This window comes from Columba livia, chromosome 1 (genome assembly GCF_036013475.1).
Source record: "Columba livia isolate bColLiv1 breed racing homer chromosome 1, bColLiv1.pat.W.v2, whole genome shotgun sequence".
NCBI classification, from domain to species: Eukaryota; Metazoa; Chordata; class Aves; order Columbiformes; family Columbidae; genus Columba; species Columba livia.
Window position 1 is genome coordinate 5426996 of NC_088602.1, and position 23060 is coordinate 5450055.

Here is a 23060-nt window from a genome sequence, read left to right on the forward strand (position 1 = left end):
CACAACACAAAGCTTAATTGATCCAAACAAAAAGAACTTTTGAGCCTATGGTGTGACTGCTGAGGTCACATTTGGAGATAGTGAAGAATGCTGAACTAAAATCTGCATGCTGGGAATTAGCCCTAATGGGGAATGGAATAATCTGCCCATTGCCCTTTGAGGGGGTCCATAAATTTGTGCTGATGCTGGTGCAGCTGATGGGAGAGAAAGAAGCTTTACTTGTCCCAGTACGCCAAAGGTCAGTGAAGACCAGGGACTGCTCGTTACACCACTGGACATACACTATTCGCAGCCTGAGACATGACCTAATCAGACCAAACGTTTTGTGATCTAATGGTCAGGGTCAGACTGATGATCTCACCATTTCCACCGGTTTTGGCCAAGTTTGAAATGACAGCTAGAACTTCAATCCCTCCCTTGGTCATTGTATCTGATCAGCACTGCATGGGTTGCTGCAGGTGGAGAAGTGACCAAAAGTAATTTGCTAAACACACCCCGAAGCTGATAGAAGTTTGATGGATCTCTGCTTGGCCAGGGAAATGTGCTAAGAGAATTTCTCAATGATCAGACTGTAAGCAGGAATCCATATTTGAAACACAGGTTCTATTTTCTATCTTATTGACAACTTTCTCCTTTCCTTTAGTATGTCCTTTCCATCCTCTGACCACAAAGATATTTGGACTTTTGAAGAATTGGACTCACTACAAAAATAACTACAGCCCATTTCAGCTACTTTTTTTCCCCACTACACCAGGGCCTCCTTATACATATTTTCGGCAACCATAGGGAAAAATTATTCAAATGAAAGCCTTCCTGAATACTTTTATTTGAAATGCTCTGGCTGCTTTTAGCCTATTATTGCATCTTTAATAGAAAGCTTAGAAGCCTTTAAAGAATAAGTTCATCTGGGGAATGGGTAAGGCTAAAATCTGTGCTGACAATCCCAACTACATCAAAAACTTGATGTTTTTGTACAACGATAGTTCTTGTTAACACTGTTGATTCTTTGGGTTCACTTACTCCTCCACAATTCACAAAGCAGATCTCTGGCAGGCAGAGCGTGTGATAGCCCCATGTAACAGCACTGGGCTGCACATACTTTATTCCCTCAGAGAGAAAACGTACTTTTTTTCCATGCCAATAAAATGGGGAAGCTCACAAGTTCACAAATCAGCATGTTACGGTTCTGCAAGGCTGAGGATGAAATCCCTCCTGATACAAAACATTTCCTGGCCTTCAATGATTGTTAAAGCACCGAATTAAGGCCTTCAGGAGTAGGTTTGCAATTTTAGTATAGAGCCAGAGCAGATCTTGATGGTGTCTTCTGAAGTCTACCTTTGAAGACCCTCTGCTCTCATAATTTCAGTTACCCCAGGCTGATGTTTCTTATTGTACCGCAAGGGCAGTGGGACGAGCAAGTTACAAGCTGAAGGAAGATCATTTAAAGTGGCATTTGATTACACAGCTGTGCCAAATATCTTGTTCTTAAGCCCTTAAGATCCAAAATATATTGATGTTTATCAATTTCAGGTTTTGTATCCCGAGGTTTTGTGCCCTTTTTCTTCCCCATGTTTTAAAGCTAAGAAAAAAACAAATCAGAGGTTTCTTAGGCATTAAAGGGGGCCCAGTCTGTAGTAAGGTACAAGCCTGTATCACGTGACAGCTGATGTAATATCCATCTTTTACAGTGACATTTTTACCTCTTAATGAAGAAAATGATGATTTAAAAGAGGAATTACATGAACATTTTCCAAGCATGGATTTTCATCTTGGTGGCCTTGGGTATGACATGAATTTGTCAAGAGATTTTGCTTTGGAAGGTTGGCACCAATAAGCCCAAGGAAATCAATTTTTATCACATATGTTGTGTTAACCCTGCTGCTGTTTGACCAATAGGATATGATGTTGTCTGGTAAGATATATGAGAACTGGGTTTCTGTGTGTCTGCCTGTGTGTGTGTGCAATAATCTACACAATTTATGATTAAAAAAGACATTGGAAAGTAAAGGTGCATTTGCTCTTCTTTTTCAGAAGTTTATTCTTCTTGGTCTCCTTATCTACTAATTGGAATACAGAAAATAAGCCTGTTTTAATGAACTATACAGCTTTGTGGTGGGGAACTCCGTTGGGTGCTATCTGAAAAACTTTCTGAATTGTTAATTTATACAACTAAATTGCTACTAAAAAATCTGCCATTACCATTAGCTGATACGCGATCTTGGAACTTATCATTGTTCGTGAATGGGTTTGAACTGACCCATCCACCTGCAAAGTAAACAGGAGCTTTTCCATTGACTTCAATGTGCTCTGCAAGCATTTATAAGAATATGGCTTCCCTGCAATGAGACATGGACACACACACCATGCCTGTTTTATTTTAAATCCAGATTCTCAGCCTATCAAAAGCAGTAAAGGATAGAAGACCGTTTTACAACTGGTAGGTAAATACCTGGTCAAGCCCTATGGTACTCACGCTATTTCCCCACTGTATTTGGAGCCCAGGTTTATCTAGACATATCTGCAAGAATTGTGATCGCTACATGGCATCTAAAGCCCCGCCTAAGCTATTCTTAACCAATCACATAGGCTAAGAGCAAGTATCCTATTTTTTTTACGTTAAATGCTTCAGTTTTGTAACTGTCTCTCTCCTGAGGAATCTGTGATCATAATGCCCGCTGGGACTTCTATGGTTATTTGGCAGAACTGAGAATCTCTCAAAAGCTGAAACTCAGACTGCTCCAACATGAAGCACCCAAATAAGATGGCAGATGAATTGATGAGGAACCAATTCAGCTCTCTTCAAAGGATTTCCACTTAGCTAAAATCTGAACAGCTCTCTGCAGAGATTTCTCTGCTCTAGGACAACTATTCCACTCTGTGCTTTAAATGATACTCAGGTGAAATTAAAGTTCAAGGCATGAAACCTCTGTCCTCAACTTTGGTGGCTCTTTGGGTCAGCTCAGCTAGTTCATTCTTTGCTTTGAGATGACGGCTTGAAGCATCTGCACCAACCCGGCAGGTGGGACACTCTAGAGAGCATGTTTGATGCTTTATCAGACTGAGGAGACACCTCCTGTGTGTGCCAATGAAGAAATTTAGGGACTTTAGGCAGCTTTTCAACAGGCAACTCCAGACAGATGCCTCAGAAGCTGAGAAGTTCACCGCAATGCTGTAGTAAAGTTGGATAATCTGCATTTGCTTAAGGTAAATCACAAATGCTTAAAGATCTTGGTGAATATAGAGCAAGTTTGGTGACCAGACACTGTCCCAGAGTGGGTAAAGGGCATTTGGAAAGTCATGTCCTCAGAAAACACTGTTGGCAGCAGAAATGATGAGAGAAGCTATGAACAGGATCCAACTACTGGATTTCAGGAGATACAGTAGTGCAAACTCAGCCTCAGGCTCTGGTCAGGTGTTCTCTCTTAGCCATTTTAAAATATAATGTCATAACTCCTCACTTTTTTATGAGTCTCAGCTTCCACTTTCCAACTCTTAGCCTTAAATGTACCGCCCGTGATTTTAAATCTCCATTGCCAATTTAGGACCACCATATACAAAATACTATTCCTATTTCTGCTCTTCTCCACTGTACTTTTAAGGGTCTGGATGTCAACCGTGCATAAAGTGAATCATTATGAACGAGTGATTGGGAAGGAATCCTTATCTGCACGCAGGTCAATGTACAGCCACTGTCAGCTGCTTGGAAAACGTCAGTGCACTTATTACACAAAGAATATAATTTCTATTGCTGCTTTGTATAATCATCTTTCCGATGATTCTAAAGAATATCACGCATGTCAAGATGTCAACTACCAAACAGTGTGAAAATCACTGATCTAACTTTGAGGAGAGTGAAGGACAACACCAGATAACTTAATTCCATTAAGAACGATTTTGCATCCAAGCATAATACTGCTTCGATGGGCCTGGGATTGTCCTGATGCATTTCTGAGATCCCTCTGGGAAATGGTGCATTCCCCAAATGCAGAAAACCTGACTCACCTATTCATTTCGGTGCACTCAGCAAATACATCTTATGGTGCGTGGTTTGTTGCCTGTTGATTATCCAGAAGTACGTGGTCCAGTCTGATACTATATCACACATTAAGTTCTGTTTTCTTTCTTCCCACTATACCCAGACAATAAGAGGTTAAGAGAGCTGCTCTTTAATGGCTTCATTAGCTGCTAGAACTCGGAGAATGAAATCTTTTGCTGGGGCTCATTAAGAGGTGAAGGGAGATAGTGCGGCCAAAGCCTGGGATACAGAGGATCTGCAATGACAGACCCTGGAGAAAAGGGGTTAGGATGAGCAGTTCCTATAATTATCTTTCTTGTACTAAGCATTGCCTTGGACTTTTTAGCTGAGCTGGGTTATAAAGGACCTTTTTGTATTTGCTTGTGCAACTGTACTTAGATGCAAAAGGGATCTAATTCTCCCACGGAGAAATCAAAGTGACACTTTTGCCGCTCACTACATGTTATCTCTGGACTTTTCCCTGCACCTTTCTCTTAAAGACTTTTTCTTATATATTTTTGGGGATCTACCAAAAAAGAAGTGCATACTGAGGGAAGGGGGATCCTAAGAAACTGTCATTTGCATGAAAAGGTGAAGTATGTTTAAAAATAATTTCTTCCAGAGTGAAAAATCTGTTGTAGGATGGCTGCAGCCCTATCTTGAGATATGCCAGCACACACAGAAAGCAAAAACAACAACAAAAAGCAATATCATTACTTCTTCCTACAGTCCAGTGCAGAGTAGAATTCACATGAAATTGAATTTCATCGCTTGCCTATGAAGATACAGGCTAAGCGGAATGAAAAAAGATAATATGAACAGGAAACAGGAATATCTGGAATATTATTATCTTCTGAAAAATAAGAGTTCTAGCCAATAATCCGTGTTTGTCTAAGATCCCTGCTGAAGGCAGGTGAAATCTATCTCCTTAGCTGAAAAACCGAGTCTAAGATAGTCTAGTTTTACTTTCTACGTATGACAATCCACAGACTTTCACCTAGCTGCCTCCATACTGAATGACACCTTCCAAATGAATTCAGCACACAGCATTTCAGATTGGTATTAGTCCCGACTTCAAGGCGTTAAGAGCTGGAAAACCCACTCTCCTCCTTGTATTTTATTCTGGGTTTCCAGGTGGACCTGCTATTCAATGTAGTTTATTGAAAGGCCTGTCCTTGGCACGAGCCCATGTAGGCACAGTCCTACAGACCTCACTGGGACTGAACACAGTCTTAAGTTCTTTGCCGAGCTGAGGTTAAGTACTTAATTCTTTCACTTCATAATTCTTCTGCTCTGTTGGGTCCTGTTTTATATTAATAGGACAATAAAAATCTGGCCCCTTTAGTCCCTTCTGCAGAACCTCCACCCCACTGGGTCAGGCAGTGTGTTGTCAGGTGTACTAATACACTTGCTCACTCTATTTTAATCATGCAAGAAGAGTACCGGCATTCTGTGAGTAAATCTGTCTTTCAAATCAAGTCATCAATTCAGTGGAAAGGTCCAGGTTACAAATGGAAGTTTACAAATCACCTTCGCTGTGATTTTAGCTGGGAGGCACAATAACCTGAATGTTACAGGCAGCTCGGAGAGGAAAAAAGTCTTGGAACGATGCTCAAGTTTGTCTCAAATAACCTCACACTGCCAAAGAAAGTTTGCACGTGATGGATTTATAAAAGCAGTGTAAAGAAAGCTTATAAATCATCTGTACATGACCCTGCAGGTTAACAAAGGCAAAGTGAATTCTGTTTGCATGTAGAAATGAACATTTTTCCAAATCCACCCCTGCTACCCCCAAACCTCCATATAAACTCAGAATAATGACTCAGTTACGAACTACACTACAAAATCATTAGAAATACACAACTACCTTTCCCCTTACGGTGGTTTTCTAAATGAAATCACAGAGTAGGGGACTGAAGATGTTAATATGGGGAAAGGAAAAGCCTGACACTGGATTTATCCTTCTTTAAAGCAGGATAGCTTCCCTGCCTACATCTGCAAGAGTTTTGATAACCCCGGCTTTTGTCCCAGGTAAGCAGGCCTCTACTTTTGCTTATTTTCAACCCAGTACATTTTACTTTATGGCAAGTTTTCTAACATCTAACCTAAATGATGATGATTGTCAAAAAGGTTTTCTTTCTACATCCTTTGTACCAGTTTATTCAGTTTGTCCCATCGTTGGAACTCACTCTCTAAAAGTTCTTGCATGATTTTCTGTATACGGTAGTAATTCCTCAGTAAAAATGTTGTTTATGTAATTTTTCTACTATATCCACTCTCCTAATAGATTTTTTTTGTTGCTTTGCTGAAAATTCATTTCATTTCATGGCCTGTACTGAGCTGCCCTGGATATCCGGCCTAGTTCCACCCCAGCTGTGTAGAGAAGCTGTTATTGCTGTGGTCTCTTGTTCATGAGCACAATATACAACACAAAAGCCAAGAGACTAACGTTCCATAGGTTCTGACTGTTTAATGTACTACAGCCTTTCTCAGCATGGTCTCTAAGAGGTAATTGCATTTGGAAGAAATGAAAAGGCTCCCGAAACCTTTCTTTAGCCTTTGTTTCAGACACTTGATGCAGATGTTGAGCAAGATGCCCGTTCAGCTGAGGAATGAATGTCACAGTTCCAAATGTCGGCACAAAACTGCCCATAAAAACCTGTCCTCTTGGTAGGTGCTTGTACTACACAGTACTTCTACTTAGTAAACCTATGGTTTACTTGATTGAGGACAGTGCTTATGGTCTTTTAATATGAACATCATGTGATACTCATCCTCCTTAAGCTGAGCCTAGATAAGCACAGCCTTCAAATTTAGAAGGGTGTAAGACCTGAAGGATCAAAACCTCTTCCTCTTGTTTACAGTCACCTAAGGAATATTTAGTCATCTCCTAAAAATCAAAACAGACCCTTTGGTGGCTACCGGGATTCATCAAGAACTCACACCAGAACAAGCAGTTATAAGTAGACCATCAATTACATTCATAGCAATATAATGAACAATAGTGGCTTTAATGGGGTTATTTATTATACTTCTCTATGCTCAGCAGTGGAAGTAGAATTATTTATGTAGCTGAGTTATGGCATTTCTGCTTCCAGTCATGCCCTACATGCGCTTTACTGGAACGCATTTGCAGCACGTTTCTTGCAGATCTAAGTCTGAACATCTTACAAAGTTTAAAGAAAATTAAAAAACCAAAACAACAACCGTAAGTCACCGCTGACGTTACCGATTGAGCAATCGTGTCCGGTCCAGTTGGGATCGCAGCTGCAGAGGCCGGTGTCGGGGAGGAAGGTCCCATGACCAGAACATTGGTCCAGACAGGTGGCCCTTGGGGTCTCGCAGTTTGTTCCTCCCCAGCCAACCGAGCAGTGACATTCTCCTCGCACGCAGACGCCGCGTCCCGAGCAGGTTGGATCCATGCAGTCCACTGCGTGTTGGGGGGAAGAAGAAGTAGACAAGGAAAGCAAATGGGAATTTCAGAAAAAAATCCACCCAAACTATCAGACTACACAAACTTATTTATCTAGTATCTCAACCAGAAAGCAAAACCCTGTTGTGCACAAAGCTGATGCAAGAAAACAGTGTCCCCAAAAGGCAGTGAGACCTAAAACACTGACATGAAAATCAGAGAAAAAATTGATTATTAAATCCATTCTTTTATCCAGGCCTACACTAATAAATGATCCTTTCAGTAAGAACAGGCTAATTTCAATTAAGAAAAGAATAAGAATAATATTCTCTTGCACACATATTGCACCTCCATTTATTCTATTAGAATAACCTAAATTACTGTTACTAATGAATTCATAGCTGAGCTCTAGTTTCCTGAAAGAGAATTTTGTGTAAAGATTCAGCAGAAGTCAATGTCCTCATTCAGCAAACTACACACTTAAATTGAAGAATGTGCTGAAGTCTATACAGGTTTCACAGACACATAAATTTCACCTTCAATGTATCCTCAGACAGTTTTCTGGAGTAAGGATTAAAACAAAATATTATCTTTTAGGATGTTAGTGTTCTTCTGGTTTTATTTTTGATCAATTAATACTCTTCTTTAAACGATTTTTTTTATCTTTCCTCAAAGAGGCACTTTCCTAACAAGACTGGAGACCATTCCATTAGGTGTATGGTATAGACTGAATGTGCCGATGCCTCATTCCTGAATCACACACAGAATCACAGAATGTCAGGGGTTGGAAGGGACCTGGAAAGCTCATCCAGTGCAATCCCCCCATGGAGCAGGAACACCCAGATGAGGTTACACAGGAAGGTGTCCAGGCAGGTTGGAATGTCTGCAGAGAAGGAGACTCCACAACCTCCCTGGGCAGCCTGGGCCAGGCTCTGCCACCCTCACTGAGAAGAAGTTTCTTCTCAAATTTAAGTGGAGCCTTTTGTGTTCCAGTTTGTACCCCTTGCCCCTTGTCTTACCATTGGTTGTCACCGAGAAGAGCCTGGCTCCATCCTCCTGACACTCACTCTTTATAAATCTAAACATTAATGAGTCACCCCTCAGTCTCCTCTTGTCCAGCTCCAGAGCCCCATCTCCCTCAGCCTTTCCTCACACAGGAGATGCTCCACTCCCTTCAGCATCTTGGTGGCTGCGCTGGACTCTCTGCAGCAGTTCCCTGTCCTGCTGGAACTGAGGGGCCACAACTGGACACAATATTCCATATATTCCAATTTTACAGACAGCCATCAGCTTCTCTGCCCATGGGAGAATTTCACCTAGCAATGGAAAAATATGAAACACACCAGACACCCTCCCCAATAAAAAGGATTGCAGGAGTCGATCATCACTATTTATGTATAAAAGAATACAGGACAGCCTAGAGAGATTCTTCCTGTATCCTAGCGTGGTCAGCAGGACAAGGGCAGTGATCCTTTCCCCGTACTCTGCATTGGTGAGGCCACACCTGGAGTATTGTGTTCAGTTCAGTTCCCTCAGTTCAGGAGAGATATTGAAGTGCTGGAGCGGGTCCAGAGAAGAGCAACAAGACTGGGGAAGGGACTTGAACACAAGCCCTATGGGGAGAGGCTGAGGGAGCTGGGCTTGTTTAGTCTGGAGAAGAGGAGGCTTAGAGGTGAGCTCAGCACTCTCTAGAACTACCTGAAGGGCAGTTCTAGCCAGGTGGGGATTGGTCTCTTCTCCCAGGCAGTCAGCAATAGGACAAGGGGCCATGGGCTTCAACTCTGCCAGGGGAAATTGAGGCTGGAGATTAGAAAGCAATTCTTTGCAGAGAGAGTGGTCAGACATTGGAATGGCTGCCCAGGGAGGTGCTGGACTCATCGGCCCTGGAGGTTTTTAAACTGAGACTGGACATGGCACTTAGTGCCATGATCTAGTCAATGGACTGGAGTTGGACCAAGGGTGGGACTCGATGATCTCTGAGGTCTTTTCCAACCCAGTCGATTCTGTGATTCTGTGATTCCCATCTCTTGAAATGTTGCGTGGCAGCGCCCTGGGGACCGGTGACACGTGTCAGTCTGTCTGAGCAGCAAGAGGAAATCTGTCCAGGAGAGCAGAACGCAGCTGCCGCACATGCAGCAGGTTTGTGGTTCGTGTTCTTTTCCCTCCTCTGAAAGCTAATAAGAATCCCAATGACCTGTTTTAAAATCCAGAAATCTTAAAAGGAAACACAACAGCTGCTCTGATAATTCCCTGGATCCTCAAAACCCCCTCAGCCTGACAAGTAATGGCTCAGCAATTACTATCTCAAGGCATGTGAGAGCGTTTTCTGTTTTATTTGATTCCCGGAGCCCTGCTCATAGCTGGAACAATCCCCGAAAATTGTAAGAGGCTGGAAAGGATGAGTCTATAAATCTCCTTCACTGTTAGCAGGCGGGGAGCTCGAGTGCCAATTTTAGCAGGAGACCCTTGGAGCCCTGGCCCTGTTCTTTCTCAGCGGTAATAAGTACAAAAAGGACTCAAGGAGCGGGCTCGTCGGTTCTCAGCAGATGGTTTGAACGTAGAGAACAAAGATCACAGCCTAACTGACAACCGGCTGCCTCCAGGCAATTAATCATCCCCTCTGAAGGTCAATTGGGAAAAAGGTGAGTTTTATAGGGGGCTCCACCGGAGGAGCGGACAATCTGCTATCTCAGCTCTAACACCAACGATTATAGGAGGGGAATGTGCATGTCAGAACCCCCCATTTATCATAATCCCAAGGCCATTTTTCATGTTGAAATGAGCCCTTTCAGAAAATGTCACACACAATGGCGACTTTAATCTCGGCCTCGCTAGTTGTATCTCTTTAGGCTTTCTGCACCATCGGAAGAGCCCTGGGACAGGATTAGGGGGCTTCTTCTTTCTTCTTAATCAATTGCTTAGTGGATTTGGAGTACAATAGTGTGTTTTTAGGGAGTTCTGCTTGACGAATTTAGCCGCCCAGCTTTGGGAGAAGCGAGATGGGGAGAGGGGCAGGAGGACAATATCGAGTATACTTTGAAAAATAATAATTAAAAAAATCAATATATCTATGTTGCTGCTTGGAAAATTTCCCAAATGGTCTCATTCCTGGTTGGAAAATGACCCATTTATAGCTCAGCTTTGTGCAGAACCTTTGCCGGGGAGATAAATCAGACAGCAAGCAAAGCTGGTGCCTCTTCTACACTTTCCCCAATATGCTTCATGCTTCATTGGTCACACAAGTTATTAGGCTTGTTCGGTACCTAAAGAGTAAGTTCTCATTTTTCACTGCTTAAATTTGCTCCCTTCCCTTTAATGTCTCGCTGGCTTAGCCCATGTCTTATAAAATATGGGCCAATAAGCTAAGGAAGGAGAAAAGAAAAACTCCTGTAAGATTGTTGGCTGATGTTTTATAAACATTGCTGAACTTCTACAGGGGGAAAAGAAAAGGCTGAAGAAACCCTGGAATGAAAACCCATTATAAACATGGACTAAGCAGTGAAGCTATGAAAACTGAGAAATAATAAAAGGTAATCAGTGCCAGATGGTCCTTCTTAGAAGAGAAATTAAAAAGTAAAAGCAATTTTTAAAATAGTATAAATCAACTTTTTTACTTGATCTAAAAATATATACGTATATATATATGTTGTGAAGATTTCCCACATGGCGTATTTCTGAGTTACTTCCCCCCCCTCACAAGACCATACAAATTATGCCTTGAATATGAGAAACAAATGCATCCTTGGAAAAATCCTAAAGATCTCATGAGAAAAATCATGTTCTCTTTATTCTTTATTCTTCATTCTTTTTCAAGTTTTTACCTAGCGGGACTGACACTGTCCCCTGCTACAGTGATAACAGGAAACAACTGAGTAGTTCCTGGCTTTTCTGCTTTAAACGTGACCAGGGAGAAAAGGTTCCTGTTAGAAAAAGAGCAAATCTTACTCTGATTTACACACATTAAACACGTCTAGCCGGAGGCAAAATCAGGATCTTTTCATTTCTGTTTATCCAGCAAAGATATGATCTAGTAAATACGAGGTCTACAGAGATGCTTTAAAGATACTCCAGTAGTCACAATCTTTGGGTTTAACATGGCCCGTGGCTTCATTGAATTGTGTTTACTTAAGCCAAAATGAAGCTTTCTCATGAGATGGTTTGTTGTTCCAGAGCTGATACTGTCTTCATCTCTAACATTTACTGTCACTGAAGCCACGTTACATCAGAGATGTCCCACTCCAACACATTTAATGCATCAAAAGAATCGGCTAGATCAGATGCCATTTGAACGTCTGAATCCAATTCAGCCTATTTAGATTGTCTGTAAAATAAAGCCATTTCAGATAAATCTTTATCCTGCATACATGAGGACAACCATAAATTAATTCAAGCCATTCTGGTTCTTATGCACGTATCAAATGGAAGACTTAAACTATCGAGTGGTGCAGAGGCTTTATACATGTATTTGTAGGAGCATTACTTAAACATAATTATTTTTCAGGTCATCTGCATAGAATTTTGAGAATAATTTTCAAAAGTGCTGAACGTTATTCTGTAAATCAGGCGCTTTTGGATGTATTTTTGTAACTGTCCGAATTATTTGTACACTTACAAAACTGTCCACTTTTTCATTTAGCAAGAAGCAGCAGCCACAGGCTCAGGAAGATAAAGGTTTATGGTGGCAGGTGGCTTCCTCCACAAAGAGATTAAAGATAAGTGCTAAAAGGCACCATTTTTCTGAGCCACAAATCTAAATGTAAATGCAAAAAGTCTGAGGGTTAATGTGAGAAAAAAACTCTGGAAGAGCCATTAAAATAATATCTGATTTTGAAGTAGAATTTAATTCAAGTCCTGAGCACTTTTCAAGCTTTTAAAGCTGACAAGAATCACGGATTTTCTCTCACAGGCCACTATTTTGTGTTTGTAAGCAACTGAAATCACTTGGCATAGCACAACAGAGAAGAAAGCACTGTAAAAGTAATTATACGTTTAACCGCATAAATGGAAACGATGCTTTAATAAGAACATTTGAATATATGATTAGATGCTCTGGTCTTTCAACTAGATTTCTCCGTCTGAAGCATTTGACGGCTTTTCATCCAGTTATTAGACAAATATGATAGCTAACGACGAATTATTCCAACACATCATTTTTATGTTGCATCCACCCGTTGTATCTATAGGTGCCTATTACTGTTCTGTTAAGTGTTTGAATCACCTCCATCCACGTAATTACAGAACGACAATCAAAGCGAGCGGCTAATCGAACGTGCGTTGCAAATACCTTCTTCGCAGCTCTCCCCTTTGTACCCAGGGTTGCAGATGCAGGTCCCCATGATGCAGGTGCCGTGGTTGCTGCAGGTGATGTCGATGCACTGGTTTGTTGGGACGTCACATTCGGCCCCTTTCCAGCCACTGTGGCACAAGCACCTGCCCTTCATGTATTGCCCATTGCCGCTGCACAGCACCGGGCAGGACGCTGGGGAAAGAGAACAGAAAACACCTTAAAATACAACTGTACACGGCTCTCACTTTAAAAGAAGAGCAGAAGAGTCCAGCTCGGGATTTATATTCTTCATACATAGCCTTCACTGGGGTATGTTGTTGTTTTCTTTGCCAAAACCAATTCTTTTACATGGATGACACCCAGCTGGTAACTTTATTCTGCTATGAATGTTTTAAACAAACAAACAATACTCTTGAGTTAGAACATGGCCTTGCTTTGTGTCTCATAACACTTTTTTTCACTAACTAAACTTGGAATTTTCTTGTATTCTGATTTTCCAATGTACTGGTGCCTTCTTTCAGCAGCACCATGGACTTTAGATTGCTTATCGCTACCCCTGACCCGCTGCCAGACTTCAGACTTCCCCTGACCTGGTCTCTGCTGTGGACCTCAGTTGCACACAAATCACTCCCTTGTTTTGTTTTTATTGTTGTAATTCTCAGCTTTACGGGTTTCAGTTGCTTTGCTCGGAGTGCAGAATGCCACGTTCAGACTGTTTCTCTGATTTAGCTCATGTCATGCCATCAGCTGCACCTCCGGTCCCCTTTTTTTTGGTTATCACCTCTGCTGGACTCCATTCACCATCAGACACAATACAGAACTTGGGCATTCATTTTTCCAGGCTTCTCGTAATAAATGTTCCCCAAATCTATCCTCTAATCAGTTGAAAACTGAATTTTAATCGTCCTTATTTGCAGCAGAGTCGGTTGATTCTCAAGGCCAACCAGCTACAGGATTTCTTCCATGTGATGAAGGAAGATGACAAGCTCAAGCTGTGGCATGATGGATGAAGCATTTTATAAGCTAAATTTGGAAAAAGTCAGGCAGAGTGGGATGGGATGAACTGAAGGATACAGAGCAGGCTCCCCAGGGAAGGAGATGGCAGCAAGGACCAGACCCCAGCCTCCATGACCAAAGCTTTGGTAATCGCTGCTCTCTAAGCTCCTTCAGCTCCTCTCTGATGATGTCTCCTCCCTTTTCCATTCTCAGCACCCACTGTCTAACACTCCTTTTGTTCTCTGTTCTCATTTTTGCTGAGGAAGATGCTGATTTCCATCCCTCAGAAACAATATCCTGCCCCTATTCACTATCCCTTGAAATTCCTCTTGCTTAAGCCCTGTCCTCTTCAATTTCATTCTGCTGAAGCTCAGGACATATATTCTCCAGACTTCTCTCATTCACTGTTGCACATCATCCTTGGGTGAGAGCAGCAGGGCTTCTCATCTACCCCTCAAAAAGGCAAGTTATGGACATTTTTATGCAGGAGAATGTGAAAGCAATATTCCACTCTGCTGCTTAATTCAACTGCATTAAGCGTGAGATGAATACAATGTACCCAATGTACCTCTTTTGCTCCATTCCTGACTCTAAGTGTGTCATAGAATTATAGAATCATTGAACAGTGTGGGCTGGAAGGGACCTCAAAGCTCATCCAGTGCCCACCCTGCCATGAGCAGGGACATCTTCACCAGATCAGGTTGCTCAGAGCCCCGTCCAGCCTGGCCTGGGATGTCTCCAGGGATGGGGCATCCACCACCTCTATGGCCAACCTGGGACAGGCTCTCACCACATTCAGGGGAAACAATTTATTCCTCATGTCTGGCCTGAATCTCCTCTCCTTTAGTTTAAAACCATCACCCCTTGTCCTATCACAACAGGCCCTGCTCAAAAGTCTGTCCCCATCTTTCCTACAGGCCCCATTTTAGTCTGGAAAGGCCACACTAAGGTCTCCCTGGAGCTTCTGTTCTCCAGCTGAACACCCCAGCTCTCTCAGCCTGTCCTCCCAGCAGAGCTGTTCCAGCCGCGCATCATCTTGGTGGCCCCGCTCCTTTACATATATACACATATGCATATATGCAGGAAGAGATGTTACCATGGCTAAGGGCAACAGGTAAACTCTTCTTCCTCTCCTCCTCTTCCCACCTTTTCATTTAACAATCCCATGGTGCCCATCCTGTGTTGTTTCCATGTGTCATTACAGTCAAGTCAGTTTGGGTGTTACAGAATTGCAGCAACCTCAACACATTACAAAGCATTGCCAGCTTGACTCTTAAGCCGGTTTGATATGCAGTGAACTACATTTGCCTGTCCAAGATAAAAGAGGTTTAGAAAATAAAGGAATTTGATAACTATTGTTACTAAGGAGCGCACTGTTCACTTTAAAGGCAGCACATCGCAGTGCTGCGTTTCAGGTGGACCATTTTCAGTGAGATATCTACCTATACAACACGAGATATAAATTGTTTAGGATACACTGTTTTGTACACGGTTCCCAGCAAACTCACTCTGTAATTTCACTTTTCAGCCAGGCTGATGGAACTTTCCGCCCCCCTGTCTCAAATTTCAAATGCTCAGTAATGGAGCCTGTTCTTTCAAGGCACTGGAAGAGGATAGTCTGCAGCTCTTTTCAACAAGAAGAAAGAATAATTGCCTTTAACTAGAGAGAGAAAGACTTAGATGTTTTCTGACAAGGTAGCTGATCACTCAGTACAAGATCAGATAAATTACTGGCCATCTGCAATGAGACCGGTGCTCCTCAGAGCCCTCTATGGAGAACATCTCCGGCATAACTTGGGAAGTGCTGCTGCAAATGTCAAGGCAACGGCAAGAACAAAACTTCCTTTGTAATACACCACAATGAATAAAGACAAAAGAGGTTTCTGCATTTTTTTCTGCTGCTACATGTACAACTCTTTTCTATATATAAAGATGGGTAATTATTGTTTGATCATTCAGATTCCAACAAAGAGCATCTAAAATGCTGATATTATAGTGATTCTCTAACATGGTTATGGTAGGAAGAACCCAAATGCACAGCACTCTTCTAGTAAAGTTTAGCATCAGAAAATAAGATCATTCATTTCTTTGTTTTCTTTATGCAGAACTTTAAAACACCATCTCCTGTGTTCAAGTAGGTCTTCAAAATGTCTCTGAATACACCTCCGGTGATTTGCTTTCATTTACTTGGTTTAAAGTAATTGGTTAATAACACATTAATAACTAACCATTATTAAAAACAGAAGGGCTTTCTGCTCCCCAGTTTCCCACCCATTTGAATGGTGAATTACAAGGCGGAATTGAAACAAAGGAACACGCAGGATATCTGTGACCTAGAAATTTTCATGTGGTTATTTAAGGATTATTGTTCCATGCAGGGACCGATATACAGCTGCAGACAGATACTGTAGCAGCCTTACACATGCTGCCGTTGCTGCCCTCTGAGGGATTTGTAGCTCAAAAGCAGCATCTTATATTCCCCCAAAACCCAACTGGAAGCCAACGCTGTGGCCCTTGTATCCCATTCTCATGGCAAACTAATCCATTTAACAAGCCCACTGGGTGGGAATGCATATACAAATAGGATTTTGACACTCCAAGTATTAATCTGTCCTCCTAAAGAGAGAGTAGTTTGTGATCTAAACCCAGGCAATTCTGAACCAAAAGATTCACTCGAATAAAAGCTGTTTGTATCAGCCAGAGTAAGCACTCTAGTGAAATGGGAGATATTAATGTGGCTCAACAGATGTGCCTGAAAAACTAAGGTATATAACCCAAAAAGGGAGGTAAGCTCCCCTGATAGTGGATTCAGAACACAAGTTTAAATATTCTGCTGCACAGTGAAGGATCTTCCCCTTCTCCACAGAATCTACTGGGAGCCTTGATGGGAACAAATGCTGAACTTCAGCCCCTGCTAAAAGTTAGGAGGTACGAGTAGGAATACGCTGTGGGAGACAGAAAAAAAACCTCCTTTCGTCTCCAGCTCTCCAGATTTGAAAAGGAGCTTGGAAATGCGAACCAAGCGTAAGGAAATGCAAACCAAGTGTAACCTGAGTCAGGGAGAAGTCTGACAGAGCAGCTCCCAGGGATGCAGATGGACACATCCATCTTACTGAGCTGTGAACTATGAAACCCCTCCGGGGTTTTTAGTCTGGACCACAGTGTCTCAGCAGAGAGCTGAGGGTGGGCGGCCGCCCTTATCTCTTGGCTGGGATGGAAGGATGTGACCCTGGAGGGGTTGCACAGAGTTAAGCTCTGTCTCTTGGGAAGGAACCAGCTCGCTGTCCAGAGGAGCAACAGGCTGAGGTGAAGTCCTCACCCATTGCCTTTGCAAAGCTCCTTGTGTGGGCACTGACTTTTTACACTGCCTCCCTCCCCACATTTATAAATCTGCACTTCGTTTGTGGGACTGCTCCAAGCCAAAAGAAAAAAGGGCCTTGAAGATGTTGATGCATGGCATTCCGCTATTTCCCACATGAAACGTTTGGATTTCTCGCTCTAAAAACGTGTTCTCACTAAAAGTAATTCAGTTTGTTTTTCAAATGTTTAAATAACCTAAAAATTTCAGGTCAAATGAAAATCCTTCCAAAATCATTTATTAAAAATACTTCTCATTTGAGCAGAAAAACATTGTTTTCTGGAGCAAGCTTCCTTACCAGTCGGCCAAATGTTTTCATTTTTGGCCAGAGTACCCAGTTCCTCCTGCCATTACTCCCCTCCTCGCTTTGCTCTGCCCCTGCCCCACTCCCCACTCAGCGATCATCCAGAGCTCAGACACACTTGCAAGGCCTGAAGCAACGAAAAAGCTACTGAATATTTTTATAATCAATCCCTTAGAAGAAAATATGACTATACGGTTGTGCTGCACAGTGACAGAGCGGTCGGCTAAACAAACAATAGTGCCACATTTTTAAGCTATGTTTTCTAAAGTTGCTCCCAGAGGGAAAATTCCCACCGTGACGTTTTGCCCCTGACCGTGTGCAGCTGGGGGTTGTGTTGCTACTGAGGTCACAGCAATCCCAACTAGTGGCAAGACACGAGTTGTTTCCATTCTACTGTGGCATCCACAAGATGGGTGACGTGTCCTTTGCAAAAGGCACAGGCATGAGTATAAATTCCACAAGAAAAAATGTTAACCGAAGGAGGGGAAGAGTTAATCAAGTATAAATTCCTACCTCTGCCACAATCAGGGCCCAGGAAGCCAAGGAAGCAATGGCAAGTCCCGGACACGCAGTCTCCATTCCCATAGCAATTACTGGGACAATTATCCACCGATTCTGGAAAACAAAAAGAGAATTCACATACTTTTTTAGGTAAGAAAACACATCGGAGTTTGGGAGGGCTATGGGTGGAAGGACAGCTGGAACCTCAAAGAAAACATTGCTTTTGGGGCCAAAAACCTTAGTCTGAGCTCCACGTAGAGTGTTCACCCATTCACTGCAACGAACGACCCAACCGTAACACATTGGTACAGCATGACTGCAAATCTACGATTAACTTGCCGCTGCTCAGCACCCACTAGGCTTTGCCCTCACTCAGTATCTGAAAACTTCCAAATGTCTTTTCTTCCTGCCTGTTTTACCAACCGTTTTCCAACTCTGAATGTATCACAGAGAAGCAATACACGCCGTTCTCTGGCAGAACACGCACCTTTGGTCCAATTTTGTTGACTTGGGTAAGTGAACTTGGGGCATTTATTTGTGCCAAATAGAGCTGCACTACAACAGAAATTTAGAGTCATGGAATCACAGAACAGTTTGGGTTGAAGGGACCTTCAAAGTGCCACCTCTGCCATGAGCAGGGACATCTTCACCAGCTCAGGTTGCTCAGAGCCCCGTCCAGCCTGGCCTGGGATGTCTCCAGGGATGGTTCATCCACCACCTCTCTGGCCAACCTGGGAGAGCATTTTGCCACCCATTTCTCCCTATGAAGTTCACCGAACACAGACCCTTAGTTCATCTTTTCTGCCTGTTGAAGTATTATTTCTAACCATATGGCTTCTGGTTTGTTCTGTGACATTATACAAATAGCCCAAAGTGCTGGGGCTAAAACCGTATCTTAGTGGAACAGAAATGAGACTATTCCACTTTTTCTTCTGTTTCTAGTTATCTTAAATTCCCCGACTTTCGCAAAAACACTGGCTATTCATCTTTCAAGGTAAGTTAACAGGTAAGCAAAAATGTTATCTCGCACTTTTGTATTGAGGACAGTTCAGAATATTTGGGCTAAAACTTATTTTTCATAACGGAACACAAGCTGGTAAACGCTACACATCAAAAAGAGATGGAAAAGAATTATATTTTCTTGACTAAACTGTGAGTGAAGGCTGAGTAAATGTGAGTGGGGCTTGGAAAGATGATGGAATAGCATGGTTCATTCCACACTATTATTTCACATTTTCTCTGAGGGAGATGCGTGTCAGATTAAAACTGGATTTAGTCATACAGGACGGGCACTGGGGGTTCATCTATCATGGAGGGGGGTGGAAATCTCAGCCATGTGAATAATGATCGTGCTTTCATAAATTTACTTCAGGAGGCCTTGTAGTAGCAGAGATATTTGTAAACTTCCTATCGGTGGAAGTGAAGAGAAGCAGCTGCAGCAAAGATGTGCAGATTGGTTTCTAATCACAAGCAAAAGGGAGCCTGTTTCTGGATGGGTGTTCTCCAAACAGAGGTTTCTGAAGGACATCTTAAAGGACGTGGTGTAATTTAAGCATTCATAAAGGCCAACTGCAGTTGTAAATAGTAAAAAGTTTCAAGTGTTTATGTTTTAAATCTTGGCATCACACATCTCACAATCTGATCGCTCCATGCAGCGAGGAAGGTACGAGGATGTGCTGCCTCTTTTCTAACACTTAAGCTCTTTAGTTCAGCAGATATTCACTTTACAGAGCATGGAAATAAAATCACAGCATGTGGTCAACACTTTGAGCTTGACCTGCCACCTTTATTCCAAATAGCCACACTTCCTAGAATAAAGAAATAGCAGCTCAGGCCTGGTGCATTTGTACTAATATTTCAGTATACTAACTCACACTTAATAGCAGGTCTAATCACAAATCTATCCTGTAAATGAAATGTTAAGATTAACCTGTATGTTATCATCTTCAGAACTTTGCAATGCTTTAATTCCAGTGCTGAAAACAAGCAGAAAATAATTTTGCTTTATGTATCTCATCTCTACGCTTTTTTGTTTACAATGTTTGTAACCTTTTTGTCTTCAAGAAATATATGTAGAAATTTAGAAATAAAAGAAGTTATTTGTTGGTGCACATACATATACATAAGAGGAACATAAGGAGTGTGAGTACTGTCAAACAAGATAATGAGATGGGCAAGGAGATTTCACAGCTCCTGCTGCTGAAAGGGTCAGTCCTTTTCCTTTAATCCCCTCATCCTTGGTACAAGTCTCAGCTCCCTCTCCTTACGCTGGGTCTGGCACTTGTCAGACCCCTCAATGAACAGGTTAAGCTCAAAAGGTGGCAAAAACAAGTGAACTGCTTTCTGGTGCCTGGAAACTGTGTGCAGAAGGAGTAGGGCCAGGCTATTCAGCATCGGTGCAGGATTTCGATGTCTCGTGAAGCTTCACCAGCACATTGTTGGGTCTGCAAGCTGTAGTAACTCTGCGTAGAGGTTACACACGCATGACCTTTGAAGTCCATGGGAATACCTCTGTCAGTGCTTGATGCAGGACAGACTCTCAGTGTTATGACAATACCTATAGTAGATTAAAGACCTTTTTAAAAAGCTTTTTTGAGGCTTTCCTTTAAAGGACTAAATTGGGTCTTTGAAAAGGAGTAAAATGTCCATATAACTTTATTGATATGTTTATGTGTGTGAAATAATAAAAAGTCAAAGCAATGTGGCACGGGACACGGCAGCTGTTCCAAAGTGTAACGGTGCACCACATGAGCTAAAGGGTGATCTTTGCTACTGGAAACAATATTTTGCATGTATAGGGTGGTTCAGCTAATGTATTTGTGATACCTAAGACAAGATGGGTAAGACTCAGTACACCAATTTGATGTCTACTGTAGGTTAAACCGAATTACTGTCGTCCACTATACTGACTACGTATAATGGGATCTAGAAGTTACAGAGTGATCACAGAAATGGAGAGTATCTGTGCTGGTAACCAAATTTTCCTGAATCTTAGGGTGAATCCATTTAATGAATTTTACTCCACTGATGCTTCCTCTCCTTCTCTGACTAGTTCATCGTATTAGAGATATTGTTATCAAAGACACCTATAACTTTTCACCTTCATCACTTTTCAGAGTTTATTCTCAGTAGTGAAGAACTTTGGGAGTGTCCAGAGACCTCGATTGCCCAGAGTTGCACCAGGTGAGTTAGTACCCTTAACTGTAAGTGTATCATACCATATTGTACCCCATAAAAAAGGAATTAAAAAGCCAGTAAAGGAAACCCCTTTTTCACGGAAGCACTTCAGTAGCTCCTAATTGTGGCCCGATCATCCTATGCTATTAATAATAGAGTAAAAGCCCTTAAAAATCCCTTCACCCTACTTCATTGCTTTCTTTGATGCTCCTTGTTTCTCTAATACAGCTAAAAATAACATTTCTAACGTGCTCTCATTTTACACTGCTCATGTTGCCCTGGAATAACCTGCCTGATAGAGATGAGATGAAGTGAAGAGAAAAAGAAACTCTTCTCCCCCCATTACAGGTTCCACTTACCATTTTTTAGCAGTTTTGGGTACTAACTTGACTCTAGTCAATCGAGGTCTCTGCAAACTCCCAAAAATTCTTCACTACTGAGAATAAACTCTGAGAAGTGATGAAGATTCATCTTTGGCTCAAAGCTCCTCCACACCAGCTGAAAAAGTTATTTCCATAAAGGAAATGGTAAATGAATCTGCTTTTTCTCTTTTTTCTCATGAACTTCAGGGCTAATGAGAACAAACAAGGCTCGTGACTTGGGCCTGTGAACAACACTTGTAAGAGTTGTGCATGCAATACATTTCAAGCCCAACAAGAGGAGGTGGGCAACAGAAATTGGGGAGTCATGATGGGGGAACCCTAGAAAGAATGAAGAATCAAATGGACAAATATTCAGAAGCGAGGACTTAGCCAAATTATTGTCTAATGAGGCTTAGATGATATAAGAGAGCAAACTCTAACTAAGTTAGTGATACAAAGGAAATGTCTGTCTTTTAAGTATATCCACAGTAAACACTGCTATGGACGTGAGAAACTGTCAATCGACAAATAAAAACAGGTCACTGCAGCTATGGCTGGGTTCTAGTCTCCATTCCACAATTTACTTGTAAGCTGCTACATGTAATTACAAGGCTATTTTCCAATATATACAAAATTCCATATGGTGTTTTATGAATAGTGCCATGGGAACTGCTTTAGAGAATCACGAGAATGTTTTGTTTTGTTTTCTCTAATTGTTAAAGTTCGCTGTGAGACCATAGACAATTCTTTTTTAGAAAGAGATATATGTTCTCTGTTTTCTGTCTGACTCCCACAGCTCTCTCTTGGCTTCCAAATCTCTGAAGTGATCTGATTGACACCAGCTGGGAAGGGCAAAGATTATTCATTGGAGCCAGTGGATGATGCATGATGCTTTCATACGGTTTTACAGTTGTGTCCAAGGGGAACATTGGAAATGCAGCTCCCATGCCACATCCCAACAACCAACAAAAGCAGCAGCAAACTTCCCTAAAGCAAACAAATCATACTGGGGACAGACCTGCAAAATTTGAGGTGGTGTGGCTGGTAAGGGGGGCTGGAGAAGCTTGCGTATGGAAGCAATTGTCCTGCCAGCTTCAAAATGGAACTAGCGACTGAAAAAACAAGTAATTTCCTGAGTAAATATTATAAACATCCAGCTCTTCTCTGGGAGAAGAAGCAAATGATAGAATGAGACACACCGCCTTCAGATCCATGTTGTCTCTTTTTGGAGAATGGTACAGAAATGGCAGAGTTACTCCCTACACTAATCCAGGCTACCAACCCAGGAAAAGGAGGATGCACCAAAGTGCTTCTAGATACATAGAAATGAGAGATGGAAAATATTCACTACATGAGAAAGCTTACACTTCTCCAAGAGCAAAACTCTTCTTCTGAAGTGCTCTTTAAAGTCCTTCCCGCTCAAGAGCTTTAATTATCAAAGCAGAGAAAGAAACAGCTCATAGTTTGGAGCAAACCAGCTTTACTTCATGCACCACGTTGACTTCCAGCTGCTGAGGATACTTTGGGATTTTTGCCATTTGTTTCAGGGGACTTTTTTTCAGTACGAGCAATCTCACAGCTGGCAGATTTTGAGGGAAACTTGGCTGAAACCTTTATCTCATTGCGTGTTTTCCTGCTGCTGTCACTC

The 23060-nt window shown here is 42.0% G+C and overlaps 1 protein-coding gene across 16 annotated transcripts in view; it reads right to left on the reverse strand.

Moving 5' to 3' along the window:
* The window catches only part of TENM4 (teneurin transmembrane protein 4), a 1656871-nt gene that overhangs the window by 142294 nt on the left and 1491517 nt on the right, over positions 1-23060 (reverse strand). For all 16 annotated transcript variants that reach the window (XM_065029145.1, XM_065029736.1, XM_065029665.1 and 13 more), the window contains 3 exons: positions 17886-17987; positions 12712-12906; positions 7245-7445 (listed from right to left, as the gene is read on the reverse strand). In XM_065029145.1, the coding sequence (XP_064885217.1) occupies positions 7245-7445; positions 12712-12906; positions 17886-17987 (498 nt within the window). The remainder of the gene's footprint in view (positions 1-7244; positions 7446-12711; positions 12907-17885; positions 17988-23060) is intronic.